General features: G+C 39.3%; 2 protein-coding genes across 2 annotated transcripts; both read right to left on the bottom strand.

Annotated features, from left to right (window-relative positions):
* Positions 1–2,699: 2,699 nt before the first annotated feature.
* LOC141831180 (glyoxylate/hydroxypyruvate reductase HPR3-like) lies at positions 2,700–4,875 on the bottom strand. Its single transcript, XM_074718598.1, has 2 exons — positions 4,435–4,875; positions 2,700–3,352 (listed from the first exon to the last, which is right to left on the bottom strand). The coding sequence occupies exons 1-2, from the start codon at positions 4,873–4,875 to the stop codon at positions 2,825–2,827; spliced, it is 969 nt and encodes a 322-aa protein (XP_074574699.1). The 3' UTR covers positions 2,700–2,824.
* A 15,910-nt stretch (positions 4,876–20,785) lies between these two features.
* Positions 20,786–21,622, bottom strand: LOC141830356 (putative transcriptional regulator RABBIT EARS). Its single transcript, XM_074717796.1, has one exon. The coding sequence runs from the start codon at positions 21,620–21,622 to the stop codon at positions 20,885–20,887; it is 738 nt and encodes a 245-aa protein (XP_074573897.1). The 3' UTR covers positions 20,786–20,884.
* Positions 21,623–22,451: the final 829 nt, after the last annotated feature.

Below are 22,451 nucleotides of genomic sequence, written 5' to 3'. Positions count from 1 at the left end.
GCGTTTGATAGCTAATCACAATCATCCTTGCGTGTGCGAGAGGTTAATAATTAATAATTGTATTGTTCTTATACATTTGTTGAATTTTGAATAGATCGAGCTTCGCTATGAAAGTGAAACTATCTTTTTCTTTTCTTCTCTTTCCTAAATCGGTTCCAACTTGGAATCCAATTTTGTTTGATTGCATAACTTGGAACTCAATTTTGTTTGTTTAAATATTTATTATTAGAGTAAATTAAAATCTAACAAAAAAATCTATGTTTAGATTCTTTAAAATATTTTGGATATAAATTAAAGGGGAGTATTTTATTTTTATTATTGTCAAAATAGTATTTTATCAGTCGCTCTACATTATATCAATTTTGAACAAAATTGCTCTAATAGTATTTGACTGATTTTGAAAAGTTGTAATTGCTTTAATTAAATTTGAATAGTTTGTTTGACTGATAGTATTAAAATAATAATATTTTGAGAATGAAAAAAATAAAATAAATGTCCTGTTGATATTTTTTAACAATAAAAAGGTTCTTTTGAATTTTAACCCAAATATTTGTTTCCATATTTTTTTAAAAATAAATAAGTGGCCAAATCAACCCTGACACAATTCAACTGGGCTCGAGCCTTAGTTGGGCCAGCCCAAAAGTTATTAACCTTGCCCTATATATGGCCCAACATGTCATCTAACACGTCATATTAACGTTCATCATTGGTAGTGTCGCCTTAACGATCTCTCCAAAATAGCCCCCCTACTAATTGGAAGGGAATAAATCGACTTCCCCTTTAGTAACAATAACGTCTACGGGCGGTTAAGGCAACCAACGGAGCATTTCCATCTTCATTAGAATTCGACCCCAAGGCAATTGATAATAACATTCCTACAGAAATCATCTACATCGCCCGAATGACTTGTAGAAATAAATTTTATGCATCCCCAACTTCAAATTCTATGTCCATCTACATTTTACATTCATCAAAACAAAAAATTATTTATTATGTCATTATCTATAAAAAAACTCCAATATAATTTATATGAATATCTTATATAGTTTGATCATTGCTTATAAAATATCATAATTAGCATCCCATGGTTTGTGTTTATATTATATTAATTATATTATTTTATAATGTTATTAACTGCCATCAATATAATGCGTATCGATATATATTTAAAAAATATAAAAACTAACCATGCTGAGACCTATTTTATTTTATTTTTAAAAAAGATAGATAAAAATATGCTAAATGTTCAGAGTCGATTTGCAAATAGAAGACTGACAAAATAGCCGAAAGAAATGAAAAACAAATAACAAGAAATTACAGGAAGATCAAAAAATTACTTTATTTTCAGGATAAAAAAGATTGTTATTATTTTTGCTACTCTGCGTCAACAGGGAGAGGAAATCTACAGACGGGGCAGGAATTGCTCCGCATCAGCCACTCCTTCAAGCACACCTCGTGAAATTGATGGAGGCAAGGCATCGCCAGAAGTTGAGCCGCCGCGTCGAAGTCGTCGAGGCAGATCGGGCACGAGCCAGGCTCTCCCGGGGTCACCGTCTGGAGAGCCTCCACGGCCGCCGCCGACGCCGATCTGCAGGGCCCTCCGCCGGAGTCCGTCTGCATGCCGACGCCGTCGCCGAACGCTGAATGCAGATATCGATAGTCTTCCACAGGCAGAAACAAGCGAAGGTCGGGGGAGGAAGTGGAAGGAGCAGCGGGGACTTTGATGACGGCGGAGATCTCCACCTCGACGAGCTCCGCGAACGAGAACCGGTGGAGTATGAAGAAGGTGTACAGCGAGAAGGCCACTGCGAGATGCTCGAGGTCGGCGGGGCGCACGTGGTCCGCCGCCACGGAGGAGAGCATCCGCCGCGCCTCCTCCTCCCATGCGGCCTGATGGTCGAGGCGGTCGAAGTGCCGGCGGCAAGTGAAGTGGGCGCCCTCAGAATCAGGAGCCGCGAGGCGTGAGAAGTGGCAGGTCAATTGGGGCGGCCCGCCGCCCGACGCACGGCGGCGCCCTATCGCCACCTGCCCCTCGACGCGGAGGCCGACGCCGCCTGCGTCGGCTTCCCACGCCGGAACCTCCACGGACGACAAAGCGCCGTCATCGGCGCCGCTCCTGTGCCTCGGAGAGTCGTCCATCGCGAAGAACTGAACTGGTGGCCGAGGGCAACGCAGCGGGGGTCCTTATATAGCGCTCCGCTACTAGATCGGATATAACGGATATTCCGTTACGTTCTTTAAGTAGATGATGGGGTTAATAAGATTTGGCTGTTTGACAAAAATGGAAACAGAAGATTTCCATGACTAATTTTTTAAATATTATTTTTAAATTAAATAAATAAACATGGTTTAAATGCAATTCCGGCTACAACAAACAATGAACCAAATTGACATCTGACTCAAAGAGAGCGACAGAGAGCAGAAATGGCTTTGACAAATCGTATTGAAGTTCAAAAGTCTTATGCAAAAAGATGAAATTTGTCATCTTAATGATCCCATATGATCGACTCCATGATCATCTATAAGGAGGTAAATCGAAAAATTACAGTTGACCATGATCGTGAAGAAAGTATTGCCCGACTTCGCTGAGATTCAAACTCTTATTCTCTTCTACAAGTTATGCTCCGTCATAACCAACAATCAAAGTGACATATGTCCCGGAGGGCGAAATTCAAAACTCAACACAATACAAGTGGTAGATAGAGCCTTTCTACAAACTAAACTCAGCTAGAGCTTATTCATCGCAAATCATTTCAATTGCATCTTACCACTTCATCGAAAGATAAAGGAAGAATAGGAAATCGGTGGCACCCAAAATAAGCATTCAGGTAGTTCCATGGACAGGAGTAAGCAAAGGCCTATTTGAGAAGAAGGCCTCTAAATTTTCCATTGCCAGTTCAACAAGGTCGTCCGATGACTCGATCGTAAACACGGCCACATGACTGGACAGCACCACATTGTCCATACGAAGTAGTTCCTCCGGAACAGCAGGCTCGCGCTCGTACACATCAAGACCGGCACCTCCTATCTTCCCTTGAACCAAGTGTTTCACTAACTCTGCCTCGTCGACAAGAGGTCCTCTTCCCACATTTATAATTATGCCGTCTTTCCCTAATGCCAACATGACATCCTTGTCGATGATGTGGTGTGTTTCTTCTGTGAGAGCACAAGCAACCACCAAGACGTCGCTTTTCGCTGCAAGATCACCAACTGTGGGGAAGTATGTGTAAGGAAATAATGGCTTTTTGTTTCTTGAGAAGTATGAGATTGAACAACCAAAAGCTTCGAGTCTTTTCGCGATTTCAGATCCGATACTCCCGAGTCCAACAATGCCAACCCGTTTGCCTCCTAACTGCAATACAGATTGTAAACGTTAGCTTACTCCCTGACATACACTAACCAAATTTAGCAGAAAAAAGAGATGGTTATGAGTTTGCAAAAAGATACTTGCATATGAAACACAAAACCTACTTAAGCAATCGGCTTGTGCCAACCAATCACTCGCCATAAGATGATCATCACTCAGATCAGCCCGTCATGTAACTTCATAGATTTCTATTAGGTTCCAAACTACTCAAAGAGTAAATCATGCTTAAGTCTCAGCATACAATACAATCTTAGAGGAGAAGAGGAAACATACAAAGTAAAACGCCTACTCATGGTCATTATCATCAAATAATATTTGTCTCAACTATTCAGAACAGCTACATGAATCCAATCTATTCATTGAGCTCTTTAAAAGAGCATATCATTAATAGTATTCAATCAATTGAATGATTTTTATTTCATTGGCTTAGTCAGTGTTTTCTTAAGTGATGTTCACTCCAACAACATCCTACTAGTAAAACTAACATACGGGATCTATACATTGACAGTTTGACACTTCGACGTTCAAGTCAGTTTTAGTCAATGGACTCAAAATGCAATGAGAACTCAATTTGCTAACAAGAAGAGAATTGGGTGCATTGCGGGTCGTTCAAGTATGCCCCTCCGATCAAGAGAGGGGCTATGCTCTAAATCTAACCTGAGTTTGTCCATGCCCGGCCAAGGATAATTTCTGCCTCCTGTCTGCATCACTCACACTCATTCCTAAAGAAAATTGACCTTTCTTTCATTGGTGCAAACCTAAAGGGAAACCCTCAAAATTCTGTTCCAAGTCCCTTTCAAGTAAATCTTACCATGAGTTTTCTATGACTCAAGCAATGTTTCAAAAGAAAAGATATTAAAACAATGATCATATTATCCATAGATGGAGTAATGGGATCTTGCATTTGGCATCACTCATCACACTAAAAGAAAACAATAGTGTTAGCATTTCGATTTATTCATATGAACTTCAGATCCAGATCTAATTTCCGCAGATTTAGATCGAGATTAAAAAATGAGTGAAACAGGAAAAAGGGGGCAATGGAATGTTTTTAACAGAAATCGTACTTTACATCGGGGAGGGAAGTCTCCGGCGACGGGCCACGATCCGCGGCGGACGTACCGGTCGGATGCCGACACACGGAGGAGGACATCGACAAGGAGGCCGACGGCGTAGTCGGCGACGTCCCGCGAGAAGATGGCGCCGGCGTTGGTGACGGCGATGCCTCGGCGCGCGCACTCGGCGAGGTCGATGTGTTCGACGCCGACGCTGGTGGTGAAGACGAATCCAAGGAAGGGGAGAGCGCGGATCAGGGGCGCGTCGACTGCTGCCAGACCGGTGGAAATCACAGCGCGGACGGCGGCGGCGTGGGCGGCGACGAAGCGGTCGAGTGGCATCGTTGACTCCCACGGCTTGAGGAGGTGGAAGCGGGCGGAGAGGGCTTGCTCCAAACGTGGCTTCGGGCGGAGGACGAGCACCTGCGGAAGCAGCTCCGGTTCTGCCGCCATGAGTGAAGCAGTAACGATACGAGGGCAAGCCGGCCGCCATGAGTATATTTTTCTCTTTATCATCGACATATTAAAATAAATTAATAATTTAAAAATAAAATAGATATTTTTTAATCTCCAAGATGTGATATTTTAATAGTCCCCATCTGTCTGTCTATGGACAATCAAAGAACACATACTATTAAAATTATTATTATTATTATTATTTTTCCAGAGCAATGGTGCAACGGTAGGACATCCGGGTTGTGATTCCCCACAGTTCGATCCCCAACTACGACGTATTTGTATGAATTTTTCTTCAAATGGGGAACGCAATCAAAGGATGCTGGGCAATTTTCTTCCAAATAGAGAACGCAATTTATCCTGATGGTCGGTGGGAAACTTGGCCACCGTATGCGCTTCCCGATTTAACCTAGTGGTCATGAGACTTACTGGGATTTATCTTTTTTAAAATTATTATTTTTATATGAGAATTAAAAATCAAATTTAAATAAAATATAATTTTTAAATCTGAAAAAAAATTAAAAATATTGAATTTGGCGCCAAAAGTGAAAAACAAATTTGATCTGGCGCTAGATTAACTTATTTGATTTTGAAAACAAACATAGAATTGATGATGTGGCGAAATAAGATTAATTTGCTTCCGATAAATAAGGAAAAATAACTGATTTCCTAAATTAACGGAGATTGACAGCGACTACTCACCAAAAACTATATATATCTAGGAGAGCAGAGAAGCCTGCAGTTCACTTGCTCTTCTTCGTCCAAGTTTCTCCTCCTCCTTGATCGATCGATTGCTGCGACGACCATGCCGATGTACACGGACGGCGTAGAGTGGTTCGACTGCACGGAGTGTGGCGGCCTTCACTTCGCCATCACCGCCGGCGGCAAGATCGCGTTCGTCGAGCTGTTTGACGATCCCGTGGTGATCAACCCCGTCGACGACGTAGTGGAGCGCGGAGAGAAGACTGTTCTGCAGGTGATGGAGTTGGAGAGCGAGAGCACTATCTACGACGAGAGCACGGACACATGGCTGCACTTCTTCGACGTTTACCTGGAGGACTCGCCGGCCACCTTCAGCGCTTTGATCTCGGGCCGCCGGATCAGCAGCATGACTCGCTTCAGCTGAAGCGTATTTTTAAGGTTCGTCTCATTAATTGGTTTCGAGTGTGTAATATGTGATTAATTTTTGACGTAATTGTACGTCCTTGTTTTGCTCTTTATGGATGTTCTTGAATTAGATTTTTTTGTCACGTATGATTTTCTTGATTCCACAAGTTTTAATATATCAAGATTATTTTAAGTCTGATTCAACCGCTTGTTTTAATTAAATTAAAAGGAAAACGTTGTTTCGATAGTATTGACTTAGTGTAATCAATCAGGCTCCGATTCTTTTGTTTTCATCAAGTTGATCTCCCATGTATCGTCAACGTTGACTTTCGACTTCTAAAGTCAAGGTGTTGAATTTATAGGTTGGCTGCTGAATGATTAACACGCTTCAAGACACTGCAGGCATCGACGACGTGTTCATGGCTGCACATCTTCGACGTCTACCTGGACTCCTGGAACACGCCGGCCATCTTCATGGCTATCGTCTCCGACCGTCGGATCAGCTGCGTGATTCGCTTAAACTGAAGCGTGTATACTTTTAAAGCCTTCAGCAATTAATTTCTAATGTATGATACATAATTAATTCTTGGCGTACGTAGTTTGAACAGATTAATTGTCCATAATTGTTTTGTTCTTTATGGATGCTCTGGAATAAGATTTTTTTTTGTTATTAATTTGTTTTTTTATTGTTAAGAAAGATGCATTAATTCATCCAAATCTGAAAGTTACAGTAATTGACGATAAACTATATATATATATCCATCTCTGAAGATATCAAGAAGAAAGAAATAGATAAATTCACGACGGATTTCTATAAAATTTTTAATCCGTTCCACTTTAATAAAATATGATATTTGAAAAAAAAATTGAAACAGAATTTAAAATAAATTTAAGACAAAATTAAAAATAAATTTTTATAAATAAAAATAAATACAAATTATAACAATTGAAACCATATAATTTATGTCATAAAATTCGTTTAAAATTTCATAACAAAAATAGAGATCGAAAATAATCCATTTCAAATTTATATAAATTATTTTAAACTAAAATAAAATCTATTTAGAGATTTAGATAAATTAGTGACTATTTGTTATAAAATTACTAATCCGTTTCACTTTAATAAAATATGATATTTAAAAAAAATTTGAGACAGAATCTGAAATGAATTTGAGACGAAATTACAAATAAATTTTTATAAACAAAAATAAATACAAATTATAAACAGAATTTAAAACTATATAATTTTCTGTTAAAAAATTTATTTAAAATTTCATAACAAATTGAAACAGAAAATAATCCGTTTCAAATTTATATAAATTATTTTAAACTAAAATAAAATCTATTTCAGATTTATATAAATTAGTGACGAATTTGCTATAAAATTACTAATCTGTTTCACTTTAATAAAATATGATATTTGAAAAAAAAAATTGAAACGAAATTTGAAATGAATTTAAAACGAAATTGCAAATATATTTGTATAAACAAAAATAAATACAGATTATAAATAGAATTTGAAATGGTATAATTTTTATCAAAAAATTCATTTAAAATTTTATAAAAAATTGAAACAGAAAATAATCCATTTCAAATTTATATAAATTATTTTAAACTAAAATAAAATCTATTCCAAATTTAGATAAATTAGTGACAGACTTGCGATAATATTACTAATCCGTTTCACTTTAATAAAATATTATATTTAAAAATAATTGAGATGAAATTTGAAATTTATTTGAGAGAAAATTGCAAATAACTTTTTATAAAGAAAAATAAATACAGATTATAAACAAAATTTGAAACCGTATAATTTCTGTCACAAAATTCATTTAAACTTTAATGAAAAATTGAGATAAAAATAATCTATTTTAAATTTATATAAATTATGGGGGTGAATAGCGTGTTTGCACGCTTTTCGATTTTTCGATAAAACTCGAGTGCGGAAACGGAAGCGATTAACTTAATTTAGCAAAAGCGATAATTAATTGCACGAAAAGTAAATGACTCGGTTTGTTTTTACTTGGTTCACAGCGCAACGCTGCTACTCCAAGGCCCACGGTCCTTGACCGTTTACTTTGGGCAATCCACTAAGATACTTGCCCCTTACGGTAGCAAGTATATCGAAAATCGGTTACAAAAATCTCGATTACAAAGCAAATTATCGGAATGTAAATACAGCTTTTGTTACCAAGTTTTTGCGCTCCCCGGAGTGTGAATTCGGCGTCTCGGTGTTCGTTGAAGTAGCTTGGAGCAGGCTCGGCACCGACGTCGAAGATTGGAAGCTTAACGGTCGCGGGGAAGGCGTTGAGAGCGAGAATCATTGATGTCTCGGCTCCTGCTCGCGACTGCCTTATATAGCAGGCCTGGGTCGACTCAGATCGCCATCTGGGTCGACTCCAGCCGAGGTGGCAGATAAAACTTCATCTCTTTTAACGTCTATCTCGCCTGGGTCGACTCGGATTGCACTCTGGGTCGACTCTAGCTTCGTTGGCGGCGGAGACGATCAAATCTTGACTCTGGGTCGACTCAGATTGCACTTTGGGTCGACTCCAGTCCGACTGAGCAGAAATCCCGACGCGCAGACCTTGACCTTCGGCTGATTCGGCTGGAGTCGACTCCAGAACCCATCTGGGTCGACTCCAGGCCCGAAAATCAGTTTTTCGGCCTGTTTTGGTCGGTTTTTCTTCCTGCAAAAAAGTTAGCATAACATATATAAAAGATATTGAGTCGGTTCGCTGAACCAACTCCGAGTCTTAACTTCGGATCTCCGGTGAGATCCTGGGTTAGACCGGCGCCTACTGTTCCTCGTAGGAACGCGTCTTCACCCACTCCACTCGGGAGAATTTACCTGATGCCAACCAAGTCCTCCTGACCCGTTGGACTTTTGCTCGGCTCTGTCGTTGCCCCCCAGGACTTGAACGCAACTGATCCTCCTGATCAGTCCATTCTTCTCTGCAACTTGGTCCTCCTGACCAAGTCCATTTCATCTGCAACTTGGTCCTCCTGACCCAAGTCCAGATCTTGCCTGGTGCACGTTGACTCTGCCAAGTCTTCTTGCCTAGCCACACTAGGACTTAACCTGTTCTCTGTAAACTCATTTCAACCTGGTTAGTCAAACCACATACTTAACTTGATCCTAGTTCCATAATCAAAACATAGGTTTGACCTGCTAGTGCTTCCTGCACTAACAATCTCCCCCTTTTTGATTATGGCAACTTAAGGTTTCAAGTTAAGTTACAAATCTCAATTATATTTAACACCAATATTCAAAATAGGAGTATGCAAAAATGAGCAATTATTTAAAATGCATGCATGTGTGTTTTGCTCCCCCTGAATCATTCACTCCCCCTTTTTCAAGTAACTTATGCTTTTTCAAAAAAGTATTTGACTTGAAAAAAAATATTTGACTTGAAAAATTTTTGACTTGAAAAAAATTTGAGAATTGATTTTGATTTTGGAAAATTCTTTTGATTAACTTGAACCTCAATTCTCTCCCCCTTTGACATAATCAAAAAATATTAGGTTCTATGGGTTGAGTCCAAGTTTATAAATAATAAACATAGTTAGACAAAAAAATGTTCCTTTTGGGGCGCGTGTCCAACTTAGGTTTTAGCCATCTACTAGAAAGTAGTAGCTTGACCCAGTTAGCCAAGTTTAAGTGTATCATCCCAATTTCAAAGATTGTCTTTTAGCTTTGGGACACTTAACTTGATCAATATGAATTAAAGTCTAAGCTGTTTTAGTTGATGCACTGACTTAAAGCATCTGTTTTTGGCTTAGACTAGATTCCTATACATCTCACCCGTTCTATGTTTTAGCAAACACAAACAAGGTATCTAGTGTGCTTTGTGAGATGTCCACCTAGATCTATAGGATCATGCTTTCTAGGGGGTTGCTTCTAGTCTAAGGCAAAATCTCCATTTGCTTAATTTTGAAATCAAACTTTGAAGAAAAAGTAATTTTGAAAAAATATAATAGTTTTGAAATCATTTTCAAAATATACTTATAATAGATTGAAAAACATGTATTTTCAAAAACAAATTCCTTTTTCCTACTCTACTAAACATAAGCCTAACTTTCTTCTAAGTCATAGCATGAGGCAAATATAATGATAATTTTAGAATCAGGAGCAAACAGTAGTATCAAGTCAGGTAATTAAAATTTCAAGTAATAGCAAGTGGTAGCAGCTAATATCAAGTAACAGCTAGATAATCTAATAGCAAAAATAAGTCAACCACGAGTCTAAGTCAAATCTAACACAAGTCATATCAAAATATTATCACAAGTCTGAAAATGTCTAAAGCTGTGGTGGAGGTGGTGGATGAGAAGGCTGCATCGCCCTCACAGCTGCAGGATCTGAGTGATGTCAGCTCCCTGTGCATCAATCCTCGTAGACAGGGACTGAACTGACTCCTCCAGCCTGTCCAGTCTCTGGTCTGTAGTCATCTGTGGAGCTGGTACATCAGGAAGCTCTAGCAGCTCCTCTAGCTCTGGCCCTATATCAGCCTCTGCTGGGTCTGGCTGAGGCTGATCCTGCTGCTGCTCTGGAAGCTGAATCTGAGGCTGTGGTGGCTGGAGCTGAGGCTGCCTCCATGATAACCTCCCCTCCTCACTAACATCTATATGCCCTAGTGTGATGTGTCGGCTACCGATAACATCGTAGTCTCCATGGGGTATGATCTCACCTATGGTGGTATCTACCCCTAGAGATGCAAACATGCCGGTCAAGATGTGACAGAAGGGCATATGCACTCTCCTACTGGTGACTACAGATGAGGCATAGATGATGGTATGGAAAATCAACAGTCCTAGGTCTATGTCTAATCTATGGGTGAAGGCATAGAGTAGAAATGAATGATATGGCCTCATAGTAGAAAGGTTTCTGGTGTTGATGGGGAGTATGCAGTTTACTATTACTCTATATAACACATACTCTTGAACTCTGAGGTCTGTGGAGGGAAAGTTCACTAATCCTGGGGCTCTATCCTGCTGGAAAAAGTAAGTATGCATGACATCTAAGGTAATGTCCTCGTGAGGCTCATCAAATGGCATACAGGAGTGGGGATAAACCACGAACTGAGAGGCTGATGGGCGAAAACCTATAAATGTATTAATTTGAGCTGAGGTAATCGTGATAGTCCTGCGTCCTACTCTGGAGATAATGGTGGATTCATTTTGCAGATCAAGGTTGTTAAAAAATTCTGAACACAGAGTCGTGTTCATGGGGGTAGTACAAAAGACTAGACGATCCAGATGATAATGGGTGATCGCTTGTACTGATAATGGGCAAGACCTAGCAAAGAATTCCCTATCTAGTGAGCGGCTGGGGAGTGGAAGATAGGTAGTCTCCTCAAACCTAAGCCTATGCCCCTCAGTGGGGAACCTAGGGTCTATGGAGGGGGTGTTATCAAAGCAGCCTCTCGTACTCTCTTTGCTCGTCTAAATATGAAAATGCTTCGTAAATAACAAGAAATAACTACTAGAAAATAATAATAAGAAATAAAAGGTTAAGTTTAGAGATGTTACTTGGGACCCATGTGGTGAGTTGAGGCTTTCCTACGGCTGAATCGCGACAAAACGAAGAGAAAGGGAAGATTTGGAGGTATCGGCGCGTGAAGAATCGGCTTCGGCCGATTCTGTTTTATACTGCGATCTGGGTCGACTCCAGGGTCTTGGGTCGACTCAGGTGGCGGTGTGGGTCGACTCAGAAGGCGGTGGGAGTCGACTCCAGCAGGCGAAACGACGTTTCGGCGGGAAATTCCCGCCGTTCCGTTGACTATAGCTGAGTCGACTCAGATGATGATCTGGGTCGACTCAGATCAGCTTTTCGGCCGATCCAAGAAGGATTCACGGTTTTAAGATTTTAATTAAAAGTTTTAATTTAATTAACTTTAAATTTGAAAATTATTAAATTTTTGAAGTTAATTAAGTTTTTAAAATTTTGTAAATTGTTAATTTTGAAAATTTTGAAAATTTTAATTTTGAAATTTTGAATTTTGTTTTTAATTTTGAAATTTGAATTTTTTGATTTTTAATTTTGAAAATTTTGAAGTTAATTTAATTAATTTTGAAAGTTAATTTAATTTTGAAAATTTGTTTAATTAATTTTGAAGTTTAATTTTGAAAATTTGTTTAATTTTGAAAATTTTTGTTTTGAATTAATTTTTTGAAATTTTGTTAATTTAATTTTGAAAATTTGTTTAATTAATTTAATTTTGAAAAAATTTGTTTAATTAATTTTGAAGTTAATTTAATTTTGAAAATTTTAATTTAAAAAATTAATTTAATTTTGAAGTTAATTTAATTTTGAAAAAAATTTGTTTAATTAATTTTGAAGTTAATTTAATTTTGAAAATTTGTTTAATTAATTTTGAAGTTAATTTAATTTTGAAAATTTGTTTTTAATTTTGAAGTTAATTTTTTGAAAATTTGAAATTAATTGTAAGGACGGCTCCCCGAGGCTCAATCCTTGTTAAGGTTAAATTAATTGCAAAGGACGGCTCCCCGAGGCTCAATCCTTGCAATAGTTGTAATTTTACGTTTTATGATTTAAATTAATTTGAAAACTTGTTTGTTGGGTTATTTTTGGTTTATTACCTATTCATCTCACCCAGTCTAAGTGATCAATCAGTTAACCTATGAGTTGAATGTGAGATGATTTCAATTTTATCTTTGTTTATTGTGAAAAGGTATCTATACTTGATCAATTTTGAGTTAGATTCAGGTTTGGCCTTCAACCAATTAAGTACACATTTCAAAAATTGATTCCCAGGTAGGTGGCGAGGCAAGGGGCCTTCTTGGTTATCGGAGCAACGACCACTTCCTAGTCAGAATCAATTCAAGAAATTATGGACTTAATCGATTTATTGAAAAACCTTGGTCTAACTAGTCTAGGATGTGGCGAGGTAGCTTCGGTCAGTTCGGTTCGACTCGGTGAATCAAGTCAGGTACTCCTTACCCTTCCCGACCACTTTGTCTAGCCTCCTTGACGTACTATCATCTCGCCCCACCCTGGTACTATGTTGGCAATAATTGATCCAGTAGTTGGTCCTTAAACTAACCTAATTTCTAATGCAGGAATAAAATCTAAGTTATACATGAAATCAAACAATTTGTTCCGGTTCCCCCGGGATCGTGCCCCTTGATTGGTCGAACCAAGTGGACCTGATCCTTGGGAACCAAGAATTGGTTCGGTCCGACTGGGTTAACCAGTCGGGACTTCGGAACCCACGCTTGGACTCGTGTTCGACTTCTACGTGTTAATGCAATAAATGATTTTTGTTTTGTGGTATATCCGATGCCCGATCGATTGTATCCAGCCTTCTGCGATCCAAGCATCATTTTCAGATTCTTGGACCCGGAGGTGAATTTTTCAAGCGATCGTGTGAGATCACTGACTTGGATTCTTAGCCGGGAGTTGTCTTCCTCGAGTTGAGCTCGAGTCGGACCCTCAACCGGCTCTTCCAAAGTCGGTGACTCGGAGGTGACTTTCTCCTCGAAAAGTGCTAACTTTTCTCGGAGTGAGTCACGGTCGGCTTCGGTCATTACTAATTTTTTACTAAGGCAAATTATAATTGAAAACAATTTACTTTGACTTACAGTGGATTTGGAACCTTCGGAAACGGATACGGATCCGTGGCTTTCGTCGTCCGAGTCGTAGTCGCTTTCGTACGGATTGTCTTGTGCCGGAAGAGCGAGAAGGCTCGTTGTCGGTTCTCCGTCTGACTCTTCGGATGACGACTCGTCCCAAGTTGCTTTGAGAACCTTCCGCTTCGACTTTTGGTTCTTCCGCGGACAGTCGGCGATGAAGTGTCCTCTTCGACCGCAGCCGTAGCACTTTGCATCTTGTCTTCCGGTAACCGGTTGCTTTGACGCGTTTGACGTTCACCACTTTCTTGATCTCCGACCGGCGAACTCCGCGTTTGTTCCGGAACATTTTCCGAACTAGGTTGACTAGTTCGGTGGCGACGTCTTCGTTTCCGTCGGCTTCGTTCCCGTCGGTGTCCGATGGTTCTGAGTCTTCCGGTATTCTTCGTCTTTTCGGTTCGGAACCTGCAATTAGAGCTATACCTTTCTCCTGCACTTCCGTATTAGATTGCTCGTGTAATTCGAATTCGGAAAACATTTCGTCTAATTTAATTGTATTTAAGTCCCTGGATACTTTGTAAGCATCTACCATCGATGCCCACAAGGTATTCCGAGGGAAGGCTTTAAGCGCGTACCTTATTATATCCCGGTTGTCGACTCGTTCTCCGATCGCGTGCAAGCCGTTGAGGATATCCTTGATCCTCGCGTGTAGACCGCTCGCCGATTCTCCTTCTAACATTTTTATATTATACAATTTATTAATAAATAAATCTCTTTTGCTTACCTTGGTGTCGGAAGTGCCTTCGTGAAGTTCGATTAGCTTGTTCCACAGCTCTTTGGCACTGTTGATTGGTCCGACCCGGTTAAGTTCTTCTTTTGTGAGTCCACACTGGAGCGTTTGGGTGGCTTTTGCGTCTGCTTCAATTTTTCTCATTGTCGCGTTGTCCCAAAGCTCGCAGGAGAGTGGTTTTCCATCATTGCCAGTTGGGATTGTGAGTCCCGTCTGGATGATGATCCACATCTCCACTTGGGTTTTCAGGTGACATTCCATCCTGGTTTTCCAGTATGGAAAGTCGTCACCCGAAAACAGTGGTGGCCTCGCGGTGCTCGAACCTTCTTGTTGGGCCATTTGATTTATGCAAAAAGAAAACAGAAACAAAAAAGATTTCCAAGACTTGGTCTTGGATTAGTAGTGCGGGAAAAAAAAAAAAAAAAAAAAAATTTCGAAAAAGCGTCTTGAATCAGTGGTTGCACTGTTTTCAAGAACCCCCGCTCTGATACCAATTGTAGGATCGGACACGCTAGAGGGGGGGTGAATAGCGTGTTTGCACGCTTTTCGATTTTTCGATAAAACTCGAGTGCGAAAACGGAAGCGATTTCTTAATAATAGCAAAAGCGATAATTAATTGCACGAAAATAAATGACTCGGTTTGTTTTTACTTGGTTCACAGCGCAACGCTGCTACTCCAAGGCCCACGGTCCTTGACCGTTTACTTTGGGCAATCCACTAAGATACTTGCCCCTTACGGTAGCAAGTATATCGAAAATCGGTTACAAAAATCTCGATTACAAAGCAAATTATCGGAATGTAAATACAGCTTTTGTTACCAAGTTTTTGCGCTCCCCGGAGTGTGAATTCGGCGTCTCGGTGTTCGTTGAAGTAGCTTGGAGCAGGCTCGGCACCGACGTCGAAGATTGGAAGCTTAACGGTCGCGGGGAAGGCGTTTGAGAGCGGAATCAATTGTGTGCTCGGCTCCTGCTCGCGACTGCCTTATATAGCAGGCCTGGGTCGACTCAGATCGCCATCTGGGTCGACTCCAGCCGAGGTGGCAGATAAAACTTCATCTCTTTTAACGTCTATCTCGCCTGGGTCGACTCGGATTGCACTCTGGGTCGACTCTAGCTTCGTTGGCGGCGGAGACGATCAAATCTTGACTCTGGGTCGACTCAGATTGCACTTTGGGTCGACTCCAGTCCGACTGAGCAGAAATCCCGACGCGCAGACCTTGACCTTCGGCTGATTCGGCTGGAGTCGACTCCAGAACCCATCTGGGTCGACTCCAGGCCCGAAAATCAGTTTTTCGGCCTGTTTTGGTCGGTTTTTCTTCCTGCAAAAAGTTAGCATAACATGTATAAAAGATATTGAGTCGGTTCGCTGAACCAACTCCGAGTCTTAACTTCGGATCTCCGGTGAGATCCTGGGTTAGACCGGCGCCTACTGTTCCTCGTAGGAACGCGTCTTCACCCACTCCACTCGGGAGAATTTACCTGATGCCAACCAAGTCCTCCTGACCCGTTGGACTTTTGCTCGGCTCTGTCGTTGCCCCCCAGGACTTGAACGCAACTGATCCTCCTGATCAGTCCATTCTTCTCTGCAACTTGGTCCTCCTGACCAAGTCCATTTCATCTGCAACTTGGTCCTCCTGACCCAAGTCCAGATCTTGCCTGGTGCACGTTGACTCTGCCAAGTCTTCTTGCCTAGCCACACTAGGACTTAACCTGTTCTCTGTAAACTCATTTCAACCTGGTTAGTCAAACCACATACTTAACTTGATCCTAGTTCCATAATCAAAACATAGGTTTGACCTGCTAGTGCTTCCTGCACTAACATGAATTTGTACATATAATTTTTTATAAATAAAAATCTATCATAAATTTTAGTAAATTATTGTGGAATTATTAATTTATTTTACTTAAATAAAATATATCTAAAATAAAATTATATTTGTCAAAAAATCTATTTTTAAAATTTTAAATAAAAATTCTATTTTAAATTTATAAAAATTAAAATAAGATTTATTAGATAATTTTTATTTTAATAAAATGAAACATTTAAAAAAAATAAAAATATATTCTCTATTAATCTGTTATCTTCTCTTCGCATATCTTTCCAATCCTAAGCTAATCTCTAATCTCTTTTTTTCTCCTCTACTGCCCACAATCATATCTTGTTATTAAGACCATCTCACGCGACACTTCGGTCACTACCACGACTGTTGCTTTGGCCACACGCGACGTGACCAACTCATATGGTAATAACCGACAATTTGACACTTATTTTGATTTATTATTTGACATTTTTAATCCTCTCGTATGATCAATTGTTGATTTATATTATATTTTAATTATGAGTTTGGATATATTTTTGAGCTCATTATAATTTTTTCCTCATTTGTGTTATTATTTATTAAGATGTGGATATTATTTTTGTAGAGAATTAAAGACAATTATGGATACAAGTCAAACTGAACCAATTGAATCCGTTGCTAGGTTGAGGAGAGATGATTCATCTAGTATGGTTTAGTTCATTCAAGCTTAATTTAAGTTCTTGAAACAGTTCACATCTACAAAGCTTGGTTTAATTGAGAGTTTGGTTCAAGCTCGATTGAGGTTGGCTTAAATGAAACTTGATTCAATTGAAGAAAGGTTCATTTGCTTATCTTGAACCGGTTTGAGCCAGGAGATTTGGTTCATTTCATCCAACTGTTCAAGGATTCAATTGGCTCGACTTGATTCCTTTATTAAATAAGCTTGAATAATATAAAATTTAACTCGATTGGCATGGCTTATTTATAATCGTAAAGATAACAATGATGCCAATATGTCACTGACGTAGAGATTGTTGGGTTTAGTAACAATTCAGGCCCACTAGATTGAACTAAAAGCTTTCTATTTAAAATAACACAAAAATTGTTTTAAAATATAATAAATTATCATAATAAAACTTTAGTTCAAATTTATTTTGATTAATAAATAAAAAATTAATTATTTTAATAATAAAATATGTATTCGTTTATCATAAATCTATTTTTATGTATAAATATTTAATTTCATTCTAGAATTGCATCAAATAACTTTAGAATTATAAATTCTATATGGTTTGTTTTCTGATCATAGTAAAGTTTTACTTCAATTTTATTTTTATTAATTATAAATAGAATCAATTAAAACACATATTTATCCTTTTCTAATGGTAGATAATCACTTTAGATAATTACAAATTTATGGTAACATTTATTATCACAAATTTTATTTGTTTTAAATTAAATTTAAAAACTATATATTTGTTATCATTTCAATGCATTTTATTTATTAATTTAATTATGTTAAATAATTTTTAAGACGGTAAAAAGTAATTACATTCATCTCACACGGTCTAGTATCACCGACTTTCACAATTAGATACAGATAAGTAAATCAGGTATCGAGCATGCCCATAAATGGGAGAATATTTTGTAGTTGTCGTGATTCGACCCTTACTATATATGGTGACAATTCTACCCTGCAACCGGCTCGACTACATTTTAGGGCATTTTAAATAACTTTTTTGTTTAATGGTTTAAGAGATTTTTCACTTCCTCACCATATTATAATTAAACACTTGCTCAGCTAACTAGATATATAAAATAAACAGTGCAGGGATTTAATTAAACAGGATGAAAAAAAATTATTGCATTGGGAAATAATAACTTGTAATTAATTCGAATGAAAAATCTTTCTTTAATGCTTGTAATTCTATCATATATGAATATTAAATATTGGTTTGACAGGTAACTTAATTCTTGCACGTCCTGGGAATTTAGGGTTCTTGTTTGGGATTGAAAGACGATTTGGCTTCCTAATTGATAGAATTTGGGAGACAATGCGTTTCGTTGAGGCAGATTATTTATTAATTGGGAAAGAATTAAAAAAAAATGATAATCTCAGTAGCCACATCTCTGGGGGTGGTCGGCCCGGTCCCACGGAAGTTTCCCACCGACCACTAGGGTAAATCAGGAAGTGCATACGGCGGCCAATCCAGATGCCCAGCATCCTTTGATTGCGTTCCCCATTTGGAGGAAAATTCCTGCAAATACGCCGTAGCTGGGGATCGAACCGCGGGTCCCTGAGTTACAACCCGGATGTCCTACCGTTGCACCATTGCCCCGGGGACAATTGGGAAAGAATTAAAGATCGACCAGGAAATGGATCCATCCGTATTCTCAACTTGCCATTTAATTCAATTCACATTGCTCCGATCTCTCTATAAAATCGCGCCTGCTCGCTCACTCGGATCATTGCAAACTCGATACTGATCCGATCATGGCGATGACGACGACCTTTCTCGCGCTTTCCGTAGCGGTCCTAATGGCGGCGGCCGCGGCCGCTGCTGCTGGAAGCTTCAGCGTCGAACTCATGCTACCAATCGAGCAACCCAACTCACTGACTAACCTAATCTAGCTATATAGTCCACCCAACCCATTTAGCTCAAATATTACAATTGGCTTGAATAATTTGCCAAGTCAACTCAACTATCTCAATCAATATTGCACTTGATCATCACAACTCGACCGACTCAAATGAGTTTACCAGTCTAACAATCCATTTGCCACTACTACACGACATGTTCAATCCACTTAGCTCGCGTGATCCCTCAACCAACTAATCAACTTGCTCAACATGCTCGAAATGCTTAATTTAACCGGGTCGGTCACCCCAGGGATTGAGTCTATGAGACTGACTGAGATTTATTATTTTTGAAATGCTTAATTTAATTCATTTGGCCCGAACGGGCCCTAATTGCCTAACTTGATTGACCCAGCTACCTCCCTTATCCAACTAACCTATTGTCTTTCCCAATTGACTCATTTTATTTATCTTAATTTTAGTTTTAAAATCATAATTAATTAGTAAGCACTATAATTATCTATATATCTAAATATTAGAATTAATTACGTCATAGAACCAAATGAATCATTCCAACTTTATTCCATGCATTCATATGTACCCACAATAAATAAAATAAATTAAGCAGTCCATGAAATTAAAGGGGGCTCAATCAAATATAGAATCATTTATCCAATACAATTTGATCCGAGTGGTAAATATGATATGTGTTATCTGAGATTTCGAGTTTAAGTCCTTTTAGCACTAAGTTTCATATATCATCAATTAGTACAAATGATTCCATATCCTCTTTTCATATCATGAGAATTAACTCCAAAGTAAACAGCTAGCTGATTGCCTGATCATGGCACTGAGAAGACCATGAATATTGCATGCCCTCATTCCTTGCTCGATCGACTTGTACAAACAGTACTAATGCCCTGCAACAAGACACACCTCCTACCATGTGCTCCTCCATCACTGATGCTCAGAATCAAACACCCTCTCTCTTTCTGTACTTCCCTGCTCAACTAGCTGTTCCTCTCTGAGCACACTTTGTCTGCTAGCCAGCACCGCAACAGAGGACAAGACGAACCCAGTCTCCTAATTAATGCCCCTTTTACATGGATTCAGTAACTAAATTATTGCAGACTGGAAGCCAATGCCAATGCCAGTACCTAACTAATAAATTCTCAGTATATATCTCATGATAATTAAACCAACCTACCTTTTACACCAGTAGGGCAGCTTACACCTTAAGAACTCTTCTTCCAAAGCCACCATCTTTGGTTCAATTCTCTCAGTCCTCGGCCCTTAATAGAAAATATCCACTGACTGCCTTCTTAAATTCCTCTGCTGCATGCCTAATATCCGCATGTGTATTTGTGGCACTGCATGGATGAATTGGTGCATGCACTTCTTCTTCTGTCAGGAAAGTAAAAACAAAAACAAAAAAGTTAAAGAATAATGGCATTAATTATTTGATTAAATTTTTTGAAGTTTATTTATTTTTACCTTGTGGAGTGATAAACTCAAGTTATCTGAGTAACTGATGTGATTTAATATATGTTCTTTTTCTTGGATTTGGAGCCTTGGTGAGTCAGAAAAATACAGAAGAGACCAGAGGGTTTGTGAAGAAGCTAGAAGACATCAGAGCCATGCACTGGAATGTTAGCGTTTCTGATAAGGAATCCGGGTAATGATCAGATATATGAATTATAATTTTGAATTTGTACATTCGATAAGAGAGGAGTGTAAGGCTTTAAGTTGTTGTTTATTTGACACTGCAGCTGGAATGTGTCAGTGAATAAGCTCACAGGCTGGAACTTGAGCTGCTTCTCCAGTTCTCCTTATTGCAACTCGAGTATGTAAATGCAAGTATGAGATATGCCGATGCAGAAAGTGTCTCTCTACACCATTGGAAACTGATCGAGAACACTGTTATGCAGATTCTGAAGCTCAGTTGGTTTGAAAATGAAGTGGAAGAAAATAAGGTTCATTGATTGTAAACTATCAGTATGATTAGTTTGATATTGAGTTGTAAACTCGAGAGGAATTCTGAATGTAAAATAAGACACTATTTGGACAAGAAAATAGTATTTCAGACAACTAATTGAGAACAGAAGGGAATCAAGATCACACACTTTGATAATCTATTCAACTTCTACTTATGTACTTGATTTGGGGCATCTGATCCAAGCTTAAGCTCGAGATCCAACTCTTCAACAGGCACATACTCCTCGATTTGCTTCTGCAGATCACCACCATCACCAGTACAAGAGGCAGCAGCCGATACTAAGAAATTGATAGAATTTTTTGGTATATGAGTCAGTATTCTCCTCTTGTTGTCTGTAATCACGATCCCATCGTCTTCTTCCTCTCTCCATCTCTTTCTACCGAATTCCTCGGAATCGCACCCCAATTCTCCTTCTCCAAGCGTTGGAACTCGAGGGGCATCGTCGATATTAAGACCGAGAGCAGGAGGTCCGGAATTAGGGTTAGGGTTAGCAGCAGCAGCAGCAGTGCTGCTCGGCGAGAAGCGGCAAGGACGGGGCTGATACTGATCCGGGCCGCGCGGCAGTTCCCGAACGGCGTCGTCTTCCCTCGGCGCGTCGGCTCGGGACGATCTAAGCCTCGCCCTGTCCCTCCGGTGCACGTTCATGTGCCCACCAAGCGCCTGCGCTGACCGGAACTCGCGGCGGCAAAAGCTGCAGGAGTAAGACCTGGGCGGCCACACGCAGCCCCCCGAGTGGGCCTCGGCGGCGTCCGCCGCGAAGGCCTGCTCCTCCCAGGACGGCGACGGCAGTCGACGGCCGAGAACAAGCCTCGGGTCCGGGCTCAGCTCGGTGGCAGTCCGCATCCAGAATCTCGCTTGCTCCATATACGATCGCATCGCATGCATGCAGAACCTTAGCTTATTTATAGGCCTCAACTGAAAAGCTAGCTAGCAAGAAATTAAAGGGAGCTTCACAAGCTAATCAAACAGAGGAAGAAGAGGAGACGATGAGGTTGGAGGAAGACAGAGATGAAGACAATTAAAGCGTCTTGGAAAGAAAATATGTCCGAGTAGGAGACCATGAAAGGTACGTGAGAATCTTGGAGGTTATGGAAGCCTGGAAAGTCTGTTCATTGAGGTAAAATTTAGTCTCTTTTTGTTGACAGGAGGATCCTTCATTCTTCTGCTCTCTTTCAACTGTTGATGTTTCCTTTCCTTTCCTTTCTTTGTTTTTGACCAGTGTCATCTGCAGGGCCCTTTCTTTCTTTGAATTTATTCTCAGAAGAAGGAAGAAAGATCATTAATTTACTTTCAGAATTAATCCGATGAAACTGTTCAAAACCTGGATTATCAACAACATACTGTTCTTAATCATAAATTCCAACTGTTCAGACATCACTTATAAATAAATTAAATAAAGAATAACTTAAAGATATTATTCGAGGTTCGTCATCTAGTCAATGAAAGTAACATTGATATAGGTAAGTATTGACTAGAGAAGACCTTGTTCACTTTGGAACGAAGAATCCTTTAATTTGTTAGCAAATTTGATAGGCACGATAATAAAGTGTCCTAGATTTGGATGCTCGCAAGAACCATGAGAAAAGATGGAGACAAGAAAAGAGTTGCATGAGTGGAGGATTAATACAAATGATTAATCCTTATAAAATAAGATGGTTTAGATCATTTTTAAATTAAATGTATTTCACTTGTTCAAAGTTCAATTTATAAGTTA

Source organism: Curcuma longa, chromosome 6 (genome assembly GCF_044706935.1).
Source record: "Curcuma longa cultivar G26 ecotype Majalengka, Jawa Barat chromosome 6, ITB_CL_G26_1.1, whole genome shotgun sequence".
NCBI lineage: Eukaryota > Viridiplantae > Streptophyta > Magnoliopsida > Zingiberales > Zingiberaceae > Curcuma > Curcuma longa.
This window is presented reverse-complemented; position numbering and strand designations above follow the sequence as displayed.

Bases quoted from the DNA above. Each gene is read 5' to 3' on its own strand.
- LOC141830356 (XM_074717796.1), bottom strand. From the start codon at position 21,622: ATGCATGCGATGCGATCGTATATGGAGCAAGCGAGATTCTGGATGCGG.
- LOC141831180 (XM_074718598.1), bottom strand. From the start codon at position 4,875: ATGGCGGCAGAACCGGAGCTGCTTCCGCAGGTGCTCGTCCTCCGCCCG. The intron at 3,353-4,434 runs GTACGATTTCTG...TCTGTATTGCAG, and splicing joins ACTTCCCTCCCCGATGTAAA to TTAGGAGGCAAACGGGTTGG.